The sequence below is a fragment of the Microcaecilia unicolor genome, chromosome 7, assembly GCF_901765095.1.
Source record: "Microcaecilia unicolor chromosome 7, aMicUni1.1, whole genome shotgun sequence".
NCBI lineage: Eukaryota > Metazoa > Chordata > Amphibia > Gymnophiona > Siphonopidae > Microcaecilia > Microcaecilia unicolor.
This window is the reverse complement of record NC_044037.1, coordinates 228,177,836-228,197,033: the sequence shown is the minus strand read 5'-3', so window position 1 is coordinate 228,197,033 and position 19,198 is coordinate 228,177,836. Positions and strand designations below refer to the sequence as shown.

Below are 19,198 nucleotides of genomic sequence, written 5' to 3'. Positions count from 1 at the left end.
ATTAACTTCTGTGCTTCCGGGATTCTGAGCAGCCACCCAAGAACTGAGAACAGCATGGTTAATCAGGCACGGAAAAGTGTCTTGCATCTTTTTTTTTATTATTATTATTTTTTGTAAGTAAATTGTGATAACAAACGCGCAGAGTAGCTCCGTCCAATACCACGGTAACCGAGAAGAAAAAAGAACTATAAAGAAGAATTCTAAAAACGAACTATCCTTCAAGTAAAGAAACACTGAACGACTGAGCTGTATTGATGGGAGGGACCTGGGCTGGTCCAGAGGGACTAAAGGAAAGCAAATTAGTAGGTAAGGTCTAATTTCTCCTTCCTTAGTGTCCCTCCGGACTGGCCCAGGATTGGACTGATGGGATGTAACAAAGCAGAACCTTTAAGGGAGGGACCCCAGCAACCCCGTCGAAAGGACATGGGCCCTGAAGGCCGACTTTTGACGACACTGAACATCCAATCTGTAATGTTTAGAAAAAGAATGCAACGAAGACCAAGTTGCAGCTTTATGTCCACAGGTGGAACCAAAGACTTTTCTGCCCAAGAAGTGGCTTGACCCCTCACAGAGTGGGCCTTGAGCTTTTCTTTTTTTTTTTTTCCGGTGCTTTTGATGGTGTTATAGTTATCCCCTTCACTCCCTCATAACTGTATACATATGTTCACTTATCCCCTCAACATGGCGCAACTAATCTCCTAGACCCTTTGTCCAGTCCATCTGTTCACCTATCAAGCCAACATCTCAGTTACCCAGTCCTGCTGCGGTTCCCAGTGTCAGTGGAACACATACTAGCCTGTATTCCCTCATTCATGGGAGACGACACGCAGACTTCTGGCGCTCCAGTCTCTTATGGCCTGCTTGCTGCCATTTCGGGTAGGGCCGTGGACCCGCAGATTTCCGTTGTCCTTCGGCTCCAGATTGGCCGGCTTCTGGTTCTCCCTCAGGGATGATCGCTCTGGCTTCCGCAAGTATCCGGACTTGGTGCTGCTTTCCATCTTTATAGAAGAGAAGCGCGAATGGATGTTTCCAACGATATCGCAGCCCCATCTCTCGTAACTTGGCCGTTACTGGTTTCAGGTCAGCCCGCCTTTTCAGGGTAGCGGTCGCAAGATCTTGGTAAATTTCTACTCTGTAGGAATCCCATTGAAAATTGTCCGCCTGCCGCGCGGCTCTCAGGACGCTCTCCTTCAATTTAAAATCGCGGAAGCAGGCAATCATGTCTTTCGGTAGGTTATTTCTGGCTGGTCCCAACGCCCTGTGTGACCGCTCCAATAAAACTTGCTCTGGAGTCAGCGGTGTATCTGCCTTACTAAGCAATGCACTCACAATCCGTTGCACTACGGATTCCGCGTCTTGATATGTAGGCGTTTCGGGCAGGCCGCGGAACCGCAGGTTGCAGCGCCTGCTGCGATTTTCCAAGTCCTCTAATTGGTCTGCCATGCGCTGCTGTCCTATTGCAATATCTGATATCTGCCTGTCCAGCGCCCCCATTTCTTCAGCCTGCTCGTCCAGCCTAGTCTCTGTCTCCTCAACTCTGCGGCCAATCTCCGCTATTTCGCCTCGCAGCTCTGCTCCTAGTGTCTCCAGTTTCGCACGCACCGCTTTCATGTCTGTGCGAATCTCCTGTAGCCACTGCCGGAGTTCGGGGAAACCGCTGTCGCCTCCCTCCACAGGTTCCTGCGTCTGGAATAGGTCTCCACCCGATTGCTCTACGGGATTTTCAGGCGAGTCTGGCCGTTCAGCTTCCATTGCTGCCATGTGCTTTCGAGGGGCCGAATTGGAGTAAGCGAATTGCGAGAGATCGACTGCGTCCCCGTTCTTCTGCATTTCTCGTCGCGTTACCCCTGCGTTTCTCTGACTGGGGCTCTACTCTCCGAACAAAATTATATGCTAAATATCGGGGGAATACGCTGATTGCACCGAGGGACCGACGGAGCACGGCTCTTAAGCGGCCATTTTCTCCGCTGACGTCACTTCCTCCCGGCCTTGAGCTTTTCTGGAACTGGTTTCCCCACCAAGAGGTAAGCAGAAGCTATCGTGTCTTTAATACATCTTGAAATAGTTGGCTTAGAAGCCGAAAGCCCTTTGCGAGGACCTCCAAATAACAGAAAGAGATGGTCTGATTGCCTGATAACCTCAGTGACTCAGATAATGCTTGAGTGCAAGGCAAACATCAAAAGTCCTCAATCTCCACTGCTCCTCCGATGCAGAGAAGGAGCCTAAAACTGGCAAAACCACTGATTGAGAAAGGTGAGAGTACTTTAGGAAGAAAGGAGGGAACAGGACGTAAAACCACTCTCTCCTTAGAAAACTGAAAGAAAGGAGACTGACAGGATAAAGCCTGCAACTCCGACATGTGCCTAGCGGAAGCAATATCAACCAGAAACATCACCTTGAGAGTTAAATCCTTAAGGGAACAAGATGACAAAGGTTCAAAGGGTGACCTAGTGAGGACAGAAAGCACTAAGTTGAGATCCCAGGCAGGAAAAATGTCTCTGACCGTAGGGCGAATGAGACTGACTGCACTCAAAAAAACGGGACATGTCAGGATGACTAGCAAGGGACTTACCCTGCACTTTCCCCCGGAAACATAGGCCGCAACTTGTACTCTTAAGGAAGCAAGTGCCGCACCTTTCTCAAGTCCGTGCTGTAAAAAATCTAGCATCTCTGCCACGGAAGCCCGAAGAGAAGCGATGCGCCGCTCAGAACACCAGTCCTCAAAGATCCTCCAAGTCCTGATATAACTCAGAGACGTGGACCAGTGACGGGACTGGAGCATGGTGGAAACAGCCTGTGAAGAATAACCTCTCTTCAACAAGCGTGCCCGTTCAAGAGCCAGGCCGTAAGACAAAATCGAGCCGGATCTGGATGAGGAATTGGACCTTGTACCAGAAGACCGACTTGGTCTGAGAGTCTTAGAGGAGGACCCGAGCGAAGACGCATCAGATCCACATACCACGGCCTCCGAGGTCAGTCTAGAACCACCAAGACAACTGGACCCTCGTGTGTCTCTATCCTCTGAATGAGCCACCCTAGAAGAGATCACAGAGGGAACACAAAGAAGACCTGGAGGCCAAGGTTGAATTACAGCATCTATCCCTTCCGTTTTATAGAACTGTCCCCTAAGTGTCAGTTGCACCATAATAGAGTATGCTTTAAGGTCAAATTCTGAAAGATACAGAACATATTCATGTACCATGAGGCTGAAGCAAGAGAAAGTATCTATGGTCTTACTAGCAAATGGCAAACTTCCATCTGAATCTGTATTTAATTTAGATTCAATAACTTCACCATGACTGCCCAAGATGAGTAACAATGGATTCCTTCCTAAAAACAAAAGGTCCCAAGGCATGTGTCAGAGAATCTACAACTTACCCTGAAAATACAGCCCTTGAGGGCTGAAAACTATATAGTCAATATTCAAAGCCTTTCTGAAGGCAAATTATTCTGAGACTTACACAAGAACATAACATAAGTCATGATAAGTCAGACCAAGGTCTATCTAGATCAGCATCTCGTCTTGGATAGTGGCCAGTCCAGATCACACTACCCAGAAAATTCCAAAAAGTAGATCAAATTTCTCATAGCTAATTTCAAGGGTTAAGCAATGGCTTTTCCAAGCCTACCTGGTTAATATTTTTTATGGACTTTTCCATTAGGAGAATTATCCAAGCCCATTTTAAGCCCAGCTATGCTACATGCCTTGATCACATTTTCTACTAACAGATGCTATCTCCTACATCTCGTTGTGCTACTCACTGACCAAAAGTAAGTGCTCCGATTGAGGCAAAACACCCACAATTTCTGCCTTTCTGTACTAGCACCTTCTTCCACTTAAACCATAATACTTACTTTTCCTACATCAGAAATTGTACCTAGAGTGTGCCATTACTTCTATCTCCTGCTCAGGACCGCTCAGAACCCACCATCTCCAAGCTGTTTTAGAATAACTAAATGTTAAAATGCTTATAGCTAACCCTGTTTCAGTGCACCATAAAACTCTCCTCCAGTAGCGTTTTGCTTTTTCCTCCCTCAAACAAGTTTCAATGAAGTTAGCTGCCATCCACTTGTGGAGCTCCAAAGCAGTTTTAGCAGCCACTGCTGACAAACAATAACTTTTCTGGTACCCTGAAACAGGCATAACTACAACCTCTCAATCTCCAGTCCAGGCTCGTTTCTCCCACAGAACACAGTGAGCTGCCTCCTCCAACGGAGTGGCCTAGTGGTTAGGGTGGTGGACTTAGGTCCCGAGTAACTGAGTTCAATTCCCGGCACAGGCAGCTCCTTGTGACTCTGGGCAAGTCACTTAACCCTCCATTGCCCCATGTAAGCCGCATTGAGCCTGCCATGAGTGGGAAAGCGCGGGGTACAAATGTAACAATCAGTAACAATCAACAGCCTTCTTAGGGCCCTGCAGAACTCCCAGTATAGTAAGCCACTACCCCCAACCCACCCCATCTCCAAAGTAGTTTTTATTTTGTTTTGTTTTTCTGCATCTCTGCCACTTCCTCCCAAAGAATACACTTTTGGCTATAAAACAAAAAGGGCAATGCTTGTATTCTTAATCTCCAATATGTATAAATTTATAGCATTTAGAGTCACTGGACAGCATTCACAAAAAAATGCAAAAATAATTTATTTCCAGATGCAAGCACCAATAACCTTCTTTCTTACCCTTGCAAAGCACACAATGGAGTCATAAATGGAGTGGAGGAGTGGCCTAGTGGTTAGGGTGGTGGACTTTGGTCCTGGGGAACTGAGGAACTGAGTTCAATTCCCACTTCAAGCACAGGCAGCTCCTTGTGACTCTGGGCAAGTCACTTAACCCTCCATTGTCCCAGGTACAAATAAGTACCTGTATATGTAAGCCGCACTGAGCCTGCCATGAGTGGGAAAGCGCGGGGTACAAATGTAACAAAAATAAAAAAATAAAATAAATAAACCCTTACAATTGCAAATAAGGCCTAGGATTTCTGATACTATTATATCCCCTCTCAATTCTCTTTTCCAAGCTGAAAAGTCCTAACCCCTTAGCCTTTCTTCTCTTCTTCCATCCACTTTTTATCATTTCCTTTTTTGTTTTTTTTTAGGAACTTTTTTTTAATAAAAGCTTTTTTGTCATAAACACTCACAAATGAGCATTATTACACCAGTTTCTTTATCATTTATGTAGTCTTTACCTGAAGCTTTTCTAGTTCCGTTCCACCATATCCTTTCTGAGATAACAAGGATTGAACAGACAGTAAAGTATACACAATGTTCAACAGCATAAGAATAGCCATACTGGGTCAGGCCAATGGTCCATCTAGCCAAATATCCTGTTTCCAACTGTAGCCAAGTCAGGTCACAAGTACCTGGTGGAAACCCGAATAGTGGCAACATTCTACGCTACCAATCCCACAGCAAGCAGTGGCTTCCTCATGTCTGTCTCAATAGCAGACTATGGACTTTTCCTCCATGAACTTGTCCAAACCTTTTTTAAAACCAGCTATTCTTACCGCTGTTACTACATCCTCCGGCAAAACATTCCAGAGCTTAACTATTCATTGAGTGAAAAAATATTTCCTCCTATTTGTTTTAAAAGTATTTCCATGTAACTTCCTTGAGTATCTCCTAGTCTTTGTACTTTTGGAGTGAGTGAAAAAAAAATATCACTTCTACACCACTCAGGATTTTGTAGACCTCAATCATATCTTCCCTCATCCATCTCTTTTCCAAGCACACATACTTTAATCCAGATATATCAAACTCATGACTAAGGATGGGCTGCTACAGCAGCCATGCATTCATTCATTGATGGGCCACAGTAAAATATTTGTCCTCCCTATTCTCCCATTACAATTACTTAGAAGCCAACTTTACATTATGTAATTAACCAGTGTTAAATTTATAATGAACATTACATACTATTGCATGTTTGACATGCCCGCTTTAATTCATGATCCCCGGAAAGGAAAGAAGACAGAGAGGAATAAAGCACATAGATCTCATTATACAAATACATACATTTTGTGATAAATTACCACCTACGGAGAAAGCAGGCATAAATCTGTGTTGACCAGTAAAGAAGAAGAAAAAAAAACCTGCCCAATCAAAGCCATTATATTTTCTCCAATAATGGTACAAATCTTATGGTTTAAAAGTACCAGCAGAGTTTAGGCCACACACTCAACTTTGAATAGTTACATTATATGAGGGAGAAAGGTAATCAGGCATATTTTCAAAGCACTTAGCCTTCCAAAGTTCCATACAAACCTATGGAACTTTGGAAGGCTAAGTGCTTTGAAAATATGCCTCAATGGTTTTTAGTTTTCACAAGATCTGGGTTGGTACACTGTCCAACTTGATTGGTTTGCTAATGGATAACTCCTGAAGGAGTGAAAACCATATTTATCTCAGCTAAGAAGGTGCTAAGGTCATTTTAGTTTTATTACTATTTTTGCAGCCATGGAGAATGCAAGGACAAGACCTATTCCATAAAGAAGGGAAAAATAATAGTGGTCTCTGGCATAGGATGTGAGGACTTTCCAGTTCAATCAAACTGACCACATCTTATCTTGAAGATACCCAACTAAAAAATATTCTGTGCCCCACATTCTGATCCAGCCGTGGGTATCTAGGTATCTAAGATCTGTCTACCAGACGTTCTGCCAGTTACATAGCTCCTAAGACTGAACACAGAGATAAGGTCCAATCTCATACTGACAGTCACATGACACAGGATGATCTGCTTCCTGTTTGTTTCCATATCTGAATTGGGAAAATTTTGATGGCCACCGTATCTCTGGAAGTCCTCAAACAGCTAATTACTGTCTGCTGCTCTAAGTTAAAACACCACTTCCTTAGCTAATAGACCAAGAGTTCTAGGTACAAAGTCCCTGCTTATGAGCTTCATAATTCAGGTTGCAGACATCTGTTCACAAAACAATTTGGTGAGGAGGAATTTGAAAACTAATCTTTTGTCCAGCCTGCCAAGATGGAGCTACAAAACAGTATCTGCACTGGTTGTGACACAGATGCACTATTTTAGTCCCCAGGTGAACTTATTCCACTAGAATTTTAAGGGTCAATTAGGCAAATATCATGTGAAAAGAAACCATGGTGTTAACATAATTGTATTTATGCTATTTTTAGCCCACCTACAACTAAGTGGGTTTACAAAGGTACAGTACATACGCAATAATAAAATCACAACTCAATGAAGTACAACATTGATGAAAATCAGAAGAATACTGCAAAAATTCTATAAAAACTTATTGCAACAATAAAACAGGCCAACACATAATGCCTGGGCCAAATTCTACTGTTTACAAAGGGAAAAGGAAATGCGACGTGATATAACAGGCTGTACTGTAATGATGGGCTACATATTTCTGCAACGGGAAAACGGATCCTTGGGGACAAATTCAGAAGGTATGTTTCTAGACATTTAAACTAGAGGGTGGGAGTGACAAAAGAAAACAAGAGAATTCAGAAAGTCACTCCCAGAATAAACATGATGGCAGAAGGAAAGGTCATCTAAATATAGAAAACCACCTAAACTACCTTAGCATATGAAAAGCAATGAGCACAAATGCTCATAGTCTAAGTAAAAAGGTTCAAGACATGCACACCCTAATGTTTGAAGAAAAAGTGTATATTGTTGCTATTACAGAAATGTGGTTCAATGAATAGAAATCTACTCGGAAATCTGCATTTTTTTTTCTGGCTCCAACACTTTGGAACTGCCTTCCTAAAGAACTTAGGCTTGAGGACTCTTACACTCATTTTCGTAAAATTGTTAAAACACATTTTTTTCAAGAATTTTTTGGAAACACTGCTTACAATCAAACTGGAAGAAAAAGAAAAAAAGTGGGGGGGGGGGGGGGGGGATTAATGCCCCTTGCTGTTTTTGATATATATGAATGTTTTTATTAATTGTATATTTTTAGTTTTGATGGTCTGCTGTGCTTTTCTATCACATATGGATTTCCGATTTGTGTATTTTAATTGTTTTAATGTTATATTTGATTGTAAACCGTTCTGATTTATTCTGTAATAAGAAACAGTCTAGTAAATAAATAAACGATAAACGATGAATCTTTTTAGGAAGGATAGAGAGGGCCGAAGAGGTGGAGGAGTGGCACTGTAAGTGAGAGACAATATCAGAGCGGCTGAAATGCAGAGAACCTGGGGAAAGGAAGCAGCTTTATAGATCGTCCTGGAAAGAGAAGATGGAACCTGTATCCACACAGGGGTTAAGACCTCCAGCACAAATGGAAACGCTAGACAAGGATCTGATAAAAGATATTCAAAAGATTGGTATGAAAGGAGAGGTACTACTGCTGGGAGATTTCAACTTGTCTGATGTGGACTGGAACATCCCGTTGGCAGAATAGGAAAGAAATAGAGAGACTGTGGACGCCTGTCAAAGTGCCTTGCTCAGACAAATGGTGACAAAACCCACAAGGGAAGGGTCGACGCTGGATCTAGTGCACATGAATAGAGGAAGTGTTTCCAATATCCAGGTGGGTGCCCACCTCTGTAATAATGATCATCACACAATATGGTTTGATATAAGGGCAAAGGCAGAGCGTGGACGCACAAAACTCAAAGTACTAGGTTTCAGATATACTGATTTTGAAAAAGGAGCTATAGGCATGGAAAGGCGTAGAAGAACTGGAAAATCAGTGGTCCAAGCTAAAGGCTGCTATAAATATGGCAAACTGATCTTTACGCGAGGAAAGTAAACAAAAACAAGAGAAACAGAAAGCCTATATGGTTCTCCAAACAAGCAGCTGAAAACATAAGAGCAAAAGAGGTTTTGTTCAAGAAATACAGAAGAACACAATGAGAGGATCACAGAAAAGAGTATCAGATTAAACACAAAGAAGCGAAGAGGGAAATACGGCTAGTGAAGGCAAAAGCAGAAGAAAAAATGGCTAAAGATGTAAAGAGAGGTGACAAGAACTTTTTCAGATATACTGGAGAAAAGATAGGAATGGCATTGCAAGACTGAAAGATAAAGAGAATGGCTATGTGGAGAGTGATGAGGATAAAGCGAACATGCTAAACAATTACTTCTCTTCGGTGTTTATGGAGGAAAATCCTAGAGAAAGGCCGTGGTTGGCTGCCAAGGGAATATCTGGGAATGAAGTGCATATTGCGACATTTACAGAAGAAATAATTTATAAGCAGCTTGAGAATCTGAAGGTGGACAAAGCTATAGGACCAGATGGGATACATCACAGGATACTGAGGGAGCTCAGAGAAGTCCTGGTGGGACCTCTTAAAGATTTATTTAATAGATCTTCAGAGACGGGAGAGGTTCCGCAAGACTGGAGACGAGCGGATGTGGTCCCGCTTCACAAAAGTGGAGACAGGGAAGAAATGGGAAAACTACAGACCAGTAAGTCTCACAACGGTGGTAGGAAAAATAATGGAGTCACTGCTGAAAAAAAGGATAGTTAACTTTCTACAAGCCAATGGGTTACAGGATCAGAGGCAACATGGCTTTACCAAAGGAAAACCCTGCCAAATGAATCTTACTGACTTCTTTGACTGGGTGACCAAAGAACTGGATGAAGGACGCACGCTAGATGTAATCTACTTGGATTTTAGCAAAGTCTTTGATACGGTCCCCCACAGAAAACTCGTGAATAAGCTGAGAGGGTTGAACCTAGGACCAAAAGTGGTGAACTGGATAGAAAACTGGTTGACCGACAGGTGGCAATGGTAGTGGCAAATGGAATCCGCTCAGTGGAGTTCCTCAAGGGTCGGTGCTGGGGCCAATTCTGTTTAATATATTTGTGAGAGATACTGCTGAAGGGTTGGAAGGAAAGGTTTGCCTTTTAGTGGATGAAACAAGAAAGGCAACAGAGTAGATACCCTGGAGGGAGTAAAAACAATAAGAAGGGTCCTCCAAACATTAGAAGAATGGTCGAGGGTCTGGGAGTTAAAATTTAATGGTGGAGATGAAAAAGGCAATGGAATTCAAAAATGCATAGAATAAACACAAAGGCATCCTGTTTAGAAGGAATGGATCCACAGAAGCTTACTGGAGACTGGGTGGCAACACCAGTAATTGGGAAGCAAAACCAATGCTGGGCAGACTTCTTCAATCTGTGCCCTGATCATGACTGAATAGAAATGGATGGGCTGGAGTGTAAATTTTAAAGGACTTCAACGTTAACTTCAGAAATTTTAGTACAAGAACAGTGCTGGGCAGACTTCTACGGTCTGTGCCCTGAAAATGGCAAGAACAAATCAAACTCCGGTATACATATAAAATATTGCATACCATCTTGCTGGGAAGACTGGATGGATTGTACAGGTCTTTATCTGTCATCATTTACTATGTTACATTCAAAGCAGTTTACATAGTATATACAGGTACTTATTTGTACATGGGGCAATGGAGGGTTAAATGACTTGCACAAAGAATACGATCTAAACAAATTTATGTTAAAAATGCATGTACAAATGAGCCTTCAATTGGTTCCTAAACTGTGATACCCAAGCAAGCAACCTGAGATACCCAAGTAACCCATTACAAAAGCAAAGGGCCCACAATGCTACCTCACCTTGTCAGGTGGTAAAGAAAGGCAGCACTCCCCTTCTGATCTTAATCTCCTGGACGGATAATACATCTGCAATGCCTTGGTCATATAAAATGTAATCAAACCTTAAATTGCTTTGTGAACAAGAATCAACTTAAACCTGATTTAATAGCAGACACGGAGTCACTGAAGCTCCCCACAAAGGCAGAGATCACAAGATGCCAATACCTAAGACTCTCTTATCACTGCATTTTGTACAGCCTATAAGGCTTTACAGTATGCTTGTGAGAACCTCAGATACAAGACAATACAATAATCCAACTTCGTCAAAATCAAGCTCTGAACTACTAGGTGGAAATCCTCCACTGACAATGTGCATTTCGTCTCACTCAAAACATGTACTTGTAAAAACGATGCCTAAATCGCCCAGGTAACCTGACCCACACAGTCAATCATGAATCTAAAACACTCATCATATATGCAGCCTGATGTTGTCAGTAATACTGTAGCTGGTAACTATTGACTCCACAACACTAACTTGACCATGGGTGTGATCCTGCTAGTGAGGAAATAGGGTTTTGTCTGGATTAGTTTAGCAGCAGCATCAATGAACAAAAATTTCATTCTGTGTAGTTTATGAGAAACTCTGTCAACTCCAGAACTTGGAAGGTTTTTAATACAGATTCACTTACTTCTGCCAAAGAAGGGTTCTAATAGGCAAACAATTAGTGCTACTTTTCAATTAAAATTTGTAATCGCGATAAAAGGTATGTTATTTCTTTTTCTACCGCACCTCCTTGTAACTCTGCATAAGACATTTAACCCTCCATCGCCCAGGGTCACAAGGAGCTGCAACAGGGAAAAATTAGTCAGATTTAATTACATTATTAATAGCGACAAATTTTAATCAAAATGCAGCCCTAAAAAAAGTTAAAGAATAAGAAGTAATGAAAATAAATACAAAATACAAATTGAAAAATTGCAAATTAAAGAATCTAAAACAGCATGCAAAATAGCTATAAACAGCTTTCAAAGACCACTTCAGAAAAGCACGCCTAAACAAAATGTGTGCATTTTAGGCTTTTTGGACCTCTTAACTATGAATTCAACCACTAAGCACTGGAAAGGGAGCGAGTGTGTCAAATCCCACAGATACCTTGACAGGATATGTCAGTCTTTTTTTAAGACAAAGCACCAAGCATGTGCGCTTCCTGTAAAAGAAGACTCACTACCACTAATTCAACTGGTGAACCCAGGTTGTTCAGAAGTAAGAAGAGAACTTTGGGTTCTCCTAATCAAAAGGACAATCTTCCTTAGCTGAACAAAACCAGGAAAGGAAATATTTTATGGTGTGATATGAATATGTTTCCATTATCTAAAAGATTCAAAGAAAAAGGTTAGAGCAGCTTTTCCCCAACTTTGGAACAACTAAATCAACAAAAATGTTGTATGGCATCCCAACTTCAATGGAGCAAGCAATCTGGGCACAGAGATAGCTAATATGATCAAAAGAAATGAGCCAAAGAAACACTTATTAAAAAAAAAAATACAGAACAGAGGTAGATGAAATCATAGGTGCAACTCCTCGATATAGTGAGGCAGACTCCACTCCCAACACAACTGGTATCAGCACCAGCACTGAGGAACAAACTTACATCGATGCCAACAACCTAGAATACACAGCAATGATGGCCAAGGCAGATTGCTCAATACACCCAGTACTGAATTGCCAAGCATCTGTAATTTGGTGCATATAAAGAAATCAATCACAAGACTAAGAGATCATCTTTCTCATCTCCACCCTACATACCACTAGTAGCCAGAGCAGGGTAGGTCTCATATGATACTGTACTCAACAGCAACATAAAGGTGTTGATCAAAGACCTGTGGATGGCCCTTTAGAAGATAGCACAGTCTGCCTTGAAGCAAGAAGTTAAATGGAGTACATCCACATGTGGTTGTTTCAGCACATATGCATCATCTACACATCCAAGCCCTTGGAGCTATATAGTAATCCCTGTTAGAGACTCATCACCCATTTAAGATTGCGAGATGGGTCTTTTTGATACTTTTATTGTGATTCAGACAAACTTTGCTCCAAGCCTCTCTTTGAAGCAAGGTGTCAAGAGACACTAGTCTTCACATGGCCTGGCCAAAACTACAACTGTAATTACCTCCTGGATCTTTTGGGGGGCTTGAAAGACAGCTCTAACTGAACCTACTCATTCCAGACAAATAAAGAGAAGCTTCTCCCCTGCATTCTCAAACCACTCAAAGTGGCATCTTTACACAACATACCACACCTAGAACTATCATCGCTTTCATCCAAGCACTTGTGGCCAGGATCGTAGTCAGGCTAAACGTACTGTGGGATGGACGATATCACTTTAATCATTTCACACAAAGTGGAAATATGGCAAGTGGATGTTCATTATGCCCATTCTTTCTGACAGTCCTGTTTGTAACACTCATTGTGATGATCCATAAGGGATAGCACTTGTGATCAAGCTAAGAATCCCCCCCCCCCCCCAAAAAAAAAAAAAAAAGCAATCCCTGAATCATATTGTCGGGATGGAGGCCCTGATGTTATATAAAAAAAATTAAAACAATCTTGCTGAAAAGTAGGAAGGCATCGTGGCTGCAGTTGCCTTTCTCAAACAAGTCTCCAAAGAGACTGTTTTTAATGAAAAAGCACTTGATGGTAACTAGATAAAAGATTTAGAGGCCCCCTTTTATCAAGCCGCACTAGCAGCTGCCATCGCAGTAATGCCGACAAAGTCCATTCACTTTGAATGGGCTTTGTCACTATTTCTAAACAACAGCCATAGCGCAGCTTGATAAAAGAGGGCCAAAATATGTAAACTGCTTTGATTGTACCACAAAAAGGAAAAATATCAAATCCCTTTTCCTATGCACACACTTTTTTTTAGTGCAGACTTTTTCAATGAGAAAGCACACGCATACCAAGTTGAAACCTAAGATCAGAAGTTCTAGGTGTATGCAATCAATAAAGCTTTTCCATACAAAAATAAAATTAAAATGTTTCTACTGGATAAACATTGGAAAAACACAAGGATCAAATATGTATCAAGCAATAGTACATGTGGTGAATAAATACTGATTTTTTTTGTATCCCTAAAAAACTCCACAAACACCTAAATTGACAATTTATAAGAACCTCATAGGTTATCAATAGAAATCAAACAAAATAAAACATGGAAAAGAAAATAAGATAATATCTTTTTTATTGGACATAACTTAATACATTTCTTGATTAGCTTTCAAAGGTTGCCCTTCTTCGTCAGATCGGAAATAAGCAAATGTGGTAGCAGATAGTGTATATAAGTGAAACATCCAAGCATTACTTTGACAGTCTGACAGGGTGGGTAGGAGGTATGCATGGGGACATCACAGCATTTCATTGACATTCTAACAGGATGGATGTGGGTAGGTGAGAGGAGGGTGATCAACAGAGAAATACAATTTTATGGTTTATAATGGGCTAGAAAACCCAGATCCTCCTACCCACCCCCACCCTCCCACCCTGTCAGACTGTCAACGAAATGCTTGGATGTTCACTTATATATACTATCTGCTACCACATTTGCTTATTTCCGATCTGACGAAGAAGGGCAACCTTCGAAAGCTAATCAAGAAATGTATTAAGTTATGGCCAATAAAAAAGGTATCTTATTTTCTTTTCCATGTTTTATTTTGTTTGATTTCTATTAATAACCTTAAGAGTGGACTAACATGGCTACCACACCTCTCTACTTAAGAACCTCATAGAAACCCTACACATACTCTTCGGGTAGACAGAAGACTGGGAACATTATTTGGTCTCCATGTGTTGGGAGGGTGGAGCTGATATTGCAGCTTTTGACCTACAAATACAGTTACACACTATTCCTTACAAAGTGCAAGCTCAGCATCCCCTTAGTGCTGATGAGGATACAAGCTCACAGTGTGTTTCTGGGTAAGAGGTCAAATCAGATCAACGTTTCTATTGAAAGTGATCTCTCAAGATTTCTAGTCTTTACTTGGTTTTGCAAAAATGTTAATATCTTCTCCCAGAACAAACGGTTTGCAAACCAATATATACATGCCACCAAGCATATCACAGCTAAACTTTGGAAGCAAATCACTAGAATAGCACACTGAGAAAAGATATATGAAATTGTGCTAAGCAAAAAAAACTATCAACAAGATGACATGAATCTGATACAGTTTTGAACAAGTACTGAAAAAATGCAAACTGTGTCCAACATATCTAGCGCATGGTACATCACTTTGAATATATTATAAGGTTGTGCTCTCCAAGTTAAATAAGAAGAGTTTAAAACAAATTATCCTGAGAAAATGATGCATTTATACTTACACATGCTCTTTGGAGTGCACAAAAGTTCTAGGTTGTTACATGCAAACCTTGAAATTTCAAATGCATATGCTAAAGTGCAAACTCTCCTATCTCACCCTCCAAAACACCTCTTCAAATACAGCAGGCAAATCTGTATATCTGCAGGTTGTATATGCGTTAAGTTTATCCATTATTTCAGTGGCGCAATTTTGAAACAGACCACTTTTGCTTGTAAAGTACTCCCTTTGAGATTATTCTCTTTAATTTTTTTAAAGGTAAGTAGTCTAACACAGATCTTCAGTGGTCCTAGATGTTCTATAAATTAAAGCCTTTGCTTCAAGATTTGACTGAAGGATTAACCAAATCTCAAAAATTCAGAGTGAGCTGGTCTGTATCAAAATAGAGTGATACATATTTCTTCAACGCATACACAGATATACAGCTGAATTTGCAAATAACATAAAGTTAAGAAAACTGGTTTAGAAAATATTTATACTCACTTTAGCTCCAACACTGCAACTTCCAGTACTACCACTCACACCTCCTGTAAACCTGGCCTCCAACAATTCCTGTCGTCTTGGATCCAGGCTATGGAGCTCTTCCATGGCACCTATGAACAAAGTATCAATTAGCCCGGCAGAAAGGGGGGGGGGGGGTGTCAACTTATTTCAGAGTATGCACCCTGTTGATAAGGTTATGGATTTATACCAAGCTGAAGATTAAAACACACACATTAACACGGCCAAGGTAATTTCAAATTTATCAAAACAAAGCAATGAACAGTCATGACTTTCAAGATCTAGTCCTACGCATAGGCGTCGCTGCGGGTCGAAACGGGGTAGCAAATACCACCCCAAAAACATAAGAAGCCCCCCGTTTTGTAAGCCCAGTGAATGGCACCATACCGCGTGCCGCTGCCCGTAGCTCCGTACCGGTCCCGAACCCTTACTATGCAGCCTGAGTCAGCCTATAATGAACTCTGAACCGGCACGGCAACATCCGATGGCCAAGGCCCGAGTGGTAGCAAGGCCCCCGATCGCCTGTGCTTCCGCATGACGTCGACGACGTCATGACGCAACTGAGGGAGCCAATCAGCACTGGGTTGCGCCACGGCGTACACCTCCTCTTCCTCCTCCGCATAGGCGTCGCTACGGGGCGACACGGGATGGGAAATGCCATCCCAAAATATTGGAAGCCCGCCCTCCCTTTTTTTTACCATTCCAATGAAAAGTACCATACCTCGTGTCGCTGCCCGTAGCTCGGTTCTGGTTGTGAGCTCTTACTATGCAGCTTGAGTCTGCATGTGATCCTGCTCCGAACCGAACCCACAAGGCAGCACCTGAGGGCCAAGGCCAGAGTGCTAGCGAGATGCACCGCCCCGATCGCCTGCGCTTCCGCGTGACGTCATGACGCATCTGGAGGAACCAATCAGGTCCAGGCAGTGCCTCAGCGTATACCTCCTCCTCTTCCTCCTTCTACGGAGTACGGACGGCGGAGAAATTGAATCGGAGAAATTTCGAAGACAGCTACCGAGTGGTGGCTTTGCCAAGTTCTCGATCTCTCTTTTCCCTGGGCTGGTGGCACTCCTCTCCTTTTGGAATTTAAGTTGGTCATGCTTCAGTGATGGTAGGCAGAGTCATCCAGTACTCCCGCTGCACCACCCCAGAGCAAATAAACAACAAGGAAATGTGGTAGACCGAGACTGTAGAACTGCTATGTTGTACAGAGCAGTACACTACATACAGCAGAGACTGTAGTGGAGATAGGAGGTGGTGGCTAGGGGTAAACTGGTCAAGGGGGGAGACCAAAAGTACTGCGTTCTGTTCTTTTAATTTCATTCTGTGCGCTGTTAAAGTGTAGAACTGTTAAGTCAAAGTAAAGGCTAAAGTTCAATTAATAATGTAATTGTGGAGGTGGCTGATGGAGGCAGAGTCAAGGAAGATGAACTTTCGTACTTGGAGGCTAGTGAAATGGTGTAGATTCAGGTACAGTAGACATTTTTCTGTTCCTGGAGGGTTCACAGTGGGATTTTAACGTATCCCTTGTTTTACAGTCCACTGCACTAACCACTTGATTGGTCTGTTCTGGCAGTTTTCATAAGAATGCTGCTAGAGAGATAACCCTATGCTTTGTTTTCCCCTATTTATAATTTTTTGGAAAATACTCTTTATTAGACCATACCAAGCAAAGAGAAACAAAAAGCAACAATGCCTGAAAATACTCAACATAATACCAACAAGTTACAACTTCAAGAGGCAATCTCATACATCAGTATGGATGTTAGGGTGTCTTTTACTTTACTAGGGCATGCTAGTGTTTTTAGCTTGTACTGAAAATCAGCTGGTGCTAATCACGGAGATGCCCATTATATTACTATGGGTGTCTCAACATTTAGCGGCAGCTGATTTTTAGTGCGAGATAAAAATGGTAGCTCACCTTAGTAAAAGACCCCCTTAATCAACCATGGACACCCTACATCAAAATAATACCCAAACTGAGCCCTATCATCAAATATATATAATTGCAAAAGAAACCTATCCTGCTGCTCCTACAATGTAGACAGTCAAATCAGTTTCTTTATAGCTTTCATTAAGATACAAAATCTCACCACTCACAGAACTCAGTCCAGTTAACTCTATTCCACGCATCTGCCAATATATTGTAATCCTAAGATGGGGACAGTATAACGAGAACCTTCTGGTAAAAGGATAAACTCGCTGTTGTTTTAGAAAGTATCAAAGTTTCTGATAAAACCATCTGCAGCATCCTCATTTAGCTGGGATGCATCCAGTAAATTAATGTAATGGCACACTTGTAGATAGTTATACTCGTTCTTTAGTTCCAACATATTTTCTGCTTTAAGAAGCTCAAAAGGAATAGGAATTTATTTATTATTTTACTTATTTATTTACCACCTTTTTGAAGGAATTCACTCAAGGTGGTGTAGAGTAAGAGTAGATCAAATATGAGCAATAGACAATTACAGCAGTAAAAATATTCAAATACGAATCCAAAGTATGGCATAGGATACTAACAATGTCAACACAATACATAATAGAACAGTTTAATTAATAGTGAAGGGTATAAGCAATAATGGAACATATAGATAGGTAAGAGAGTAAGAAGAGTTAGAAAGTCAGGTAACTAATTTAAAGAAAGTTGCACATGAGGTCAGAGATCTGGTTAAATATTATCTCAGCTAGGGTAGGAGTGGATAAACATGTCCTGCTGCAGTATGTTAAGCCTGAGTCACTTGTGTGTGTGAGTGAGACTAACAAGTTAATTACTTCTTCAAGTAAAGGCCTAGTTGAAGAGCCAAGCTTTCACCTGCTTCCCGAAGTAGAGAGCTTTTCAGGCAGTGCATTCCAGAGTGTGTGAGCTACTCCAGAGAAGGCTTACTTGTGGATATCACATAATGTAATGTTAGGTATAAAATAATAATAATAAAAGAATTTTGTCATCTTTGTTTTCTTACCAAGCTCCAGCTTTTTAGAATTCCTTGCTATTGGAGCTGAGGCACAGCCCAGACCTTCTAATGTTCAGAAGGTCCCTTAAGAGTTTTTTGTTTAAGAAATTTGTAATGGGATCTTTTGAGTCATTTTATGGCTTTGTATTTTATTCTGAACATCGTGTTCAATTTCTTACTTTGTAACCCACCGGGAACTGCATTGGTATTAGCAGGATATAAGTTCTATATAAAATGAAATAAAAGATTTACAGTAACCTTCCTAATTAACCAGATAGCCCACTGCAGAAATTCCTCCTTCAAGCCAATGGAGCAAATTTCTTTTAGAAAAATCAGGATCCAAATCACGATTACCACATGAGGGAAGTAGCACCATCATATGGGGAGATATCTTCATCCTCTGACATAATCAAAGCCATCACCAGTGCATAGATTTCAAAATAATATGACATGTAGATACACTATTTGATAGATTTTATTAGTGTGAAGATAATAAAGCAGAGCAACTGATATGATAAGTTGACTCTCCAAAGACTCAGGTACATAATAAGCAGTGCCCTTAGTCCAGTCTACTATGGGGCTCATTTTCAAAAGAGAAAAACATCCAAAAAAAGTGTTGTTTTATTTATTTATTACCTTTTTTACTACCTTTTTTGAAAGAATTCACTCAAGGTCATAAAGCACCATTTGGACGAATTTCTTCTCAAAACATCCAAATTGGTATTGTTGAAAATTGTTTTGCAGATATCTATCTATGCATTGTTGCAGTGCATCCAAATCACATGGGAGCATATCGGGGGGGGGGGGGGGGGGGGATTTCAAAGGCGGGATTAG

At 41.3% G+C, this 19,198-nt stretch overlaps 1 protein-coding gene across 2 annotated transcripts in view; it reads right to left on the bottom strand.

Annotated features, from left to right (window-relative positions):
• Positions 1-16,263, bottom strand: part of TLK1 (tousled like kinase 1) — a 342,919-nt gene extending 326,656 nt beyond the window's left edge. Inside the window, exons 1-2 of one of the 2 annotated variants that reach the window (XM_030209141.1) lie at positions 16,138-16,263; positions 15,399-15,508 (exon numbers count right to left, since the gene is read on the bottom strand). In XM_030209141.1, coding sequence (XP_030065001.1) covers positions 15,399-15,503 — 105 coding nt within the window. In that variant the 5' untranslated portion in view covers positions 15,504-15,508; positions 16,138-16,263. Of the gene's footprint in view, positions 1-15,398; positions 15,509-15,803; positions 15,945-16,137 lie in introns of those variants that run through there. The other variant, XM_030209140.1, reaches the window with a different exon arrangement.
• Between the last annotated feature and the right edge of the window lie 2,935 nt (positions 16,264-19,198).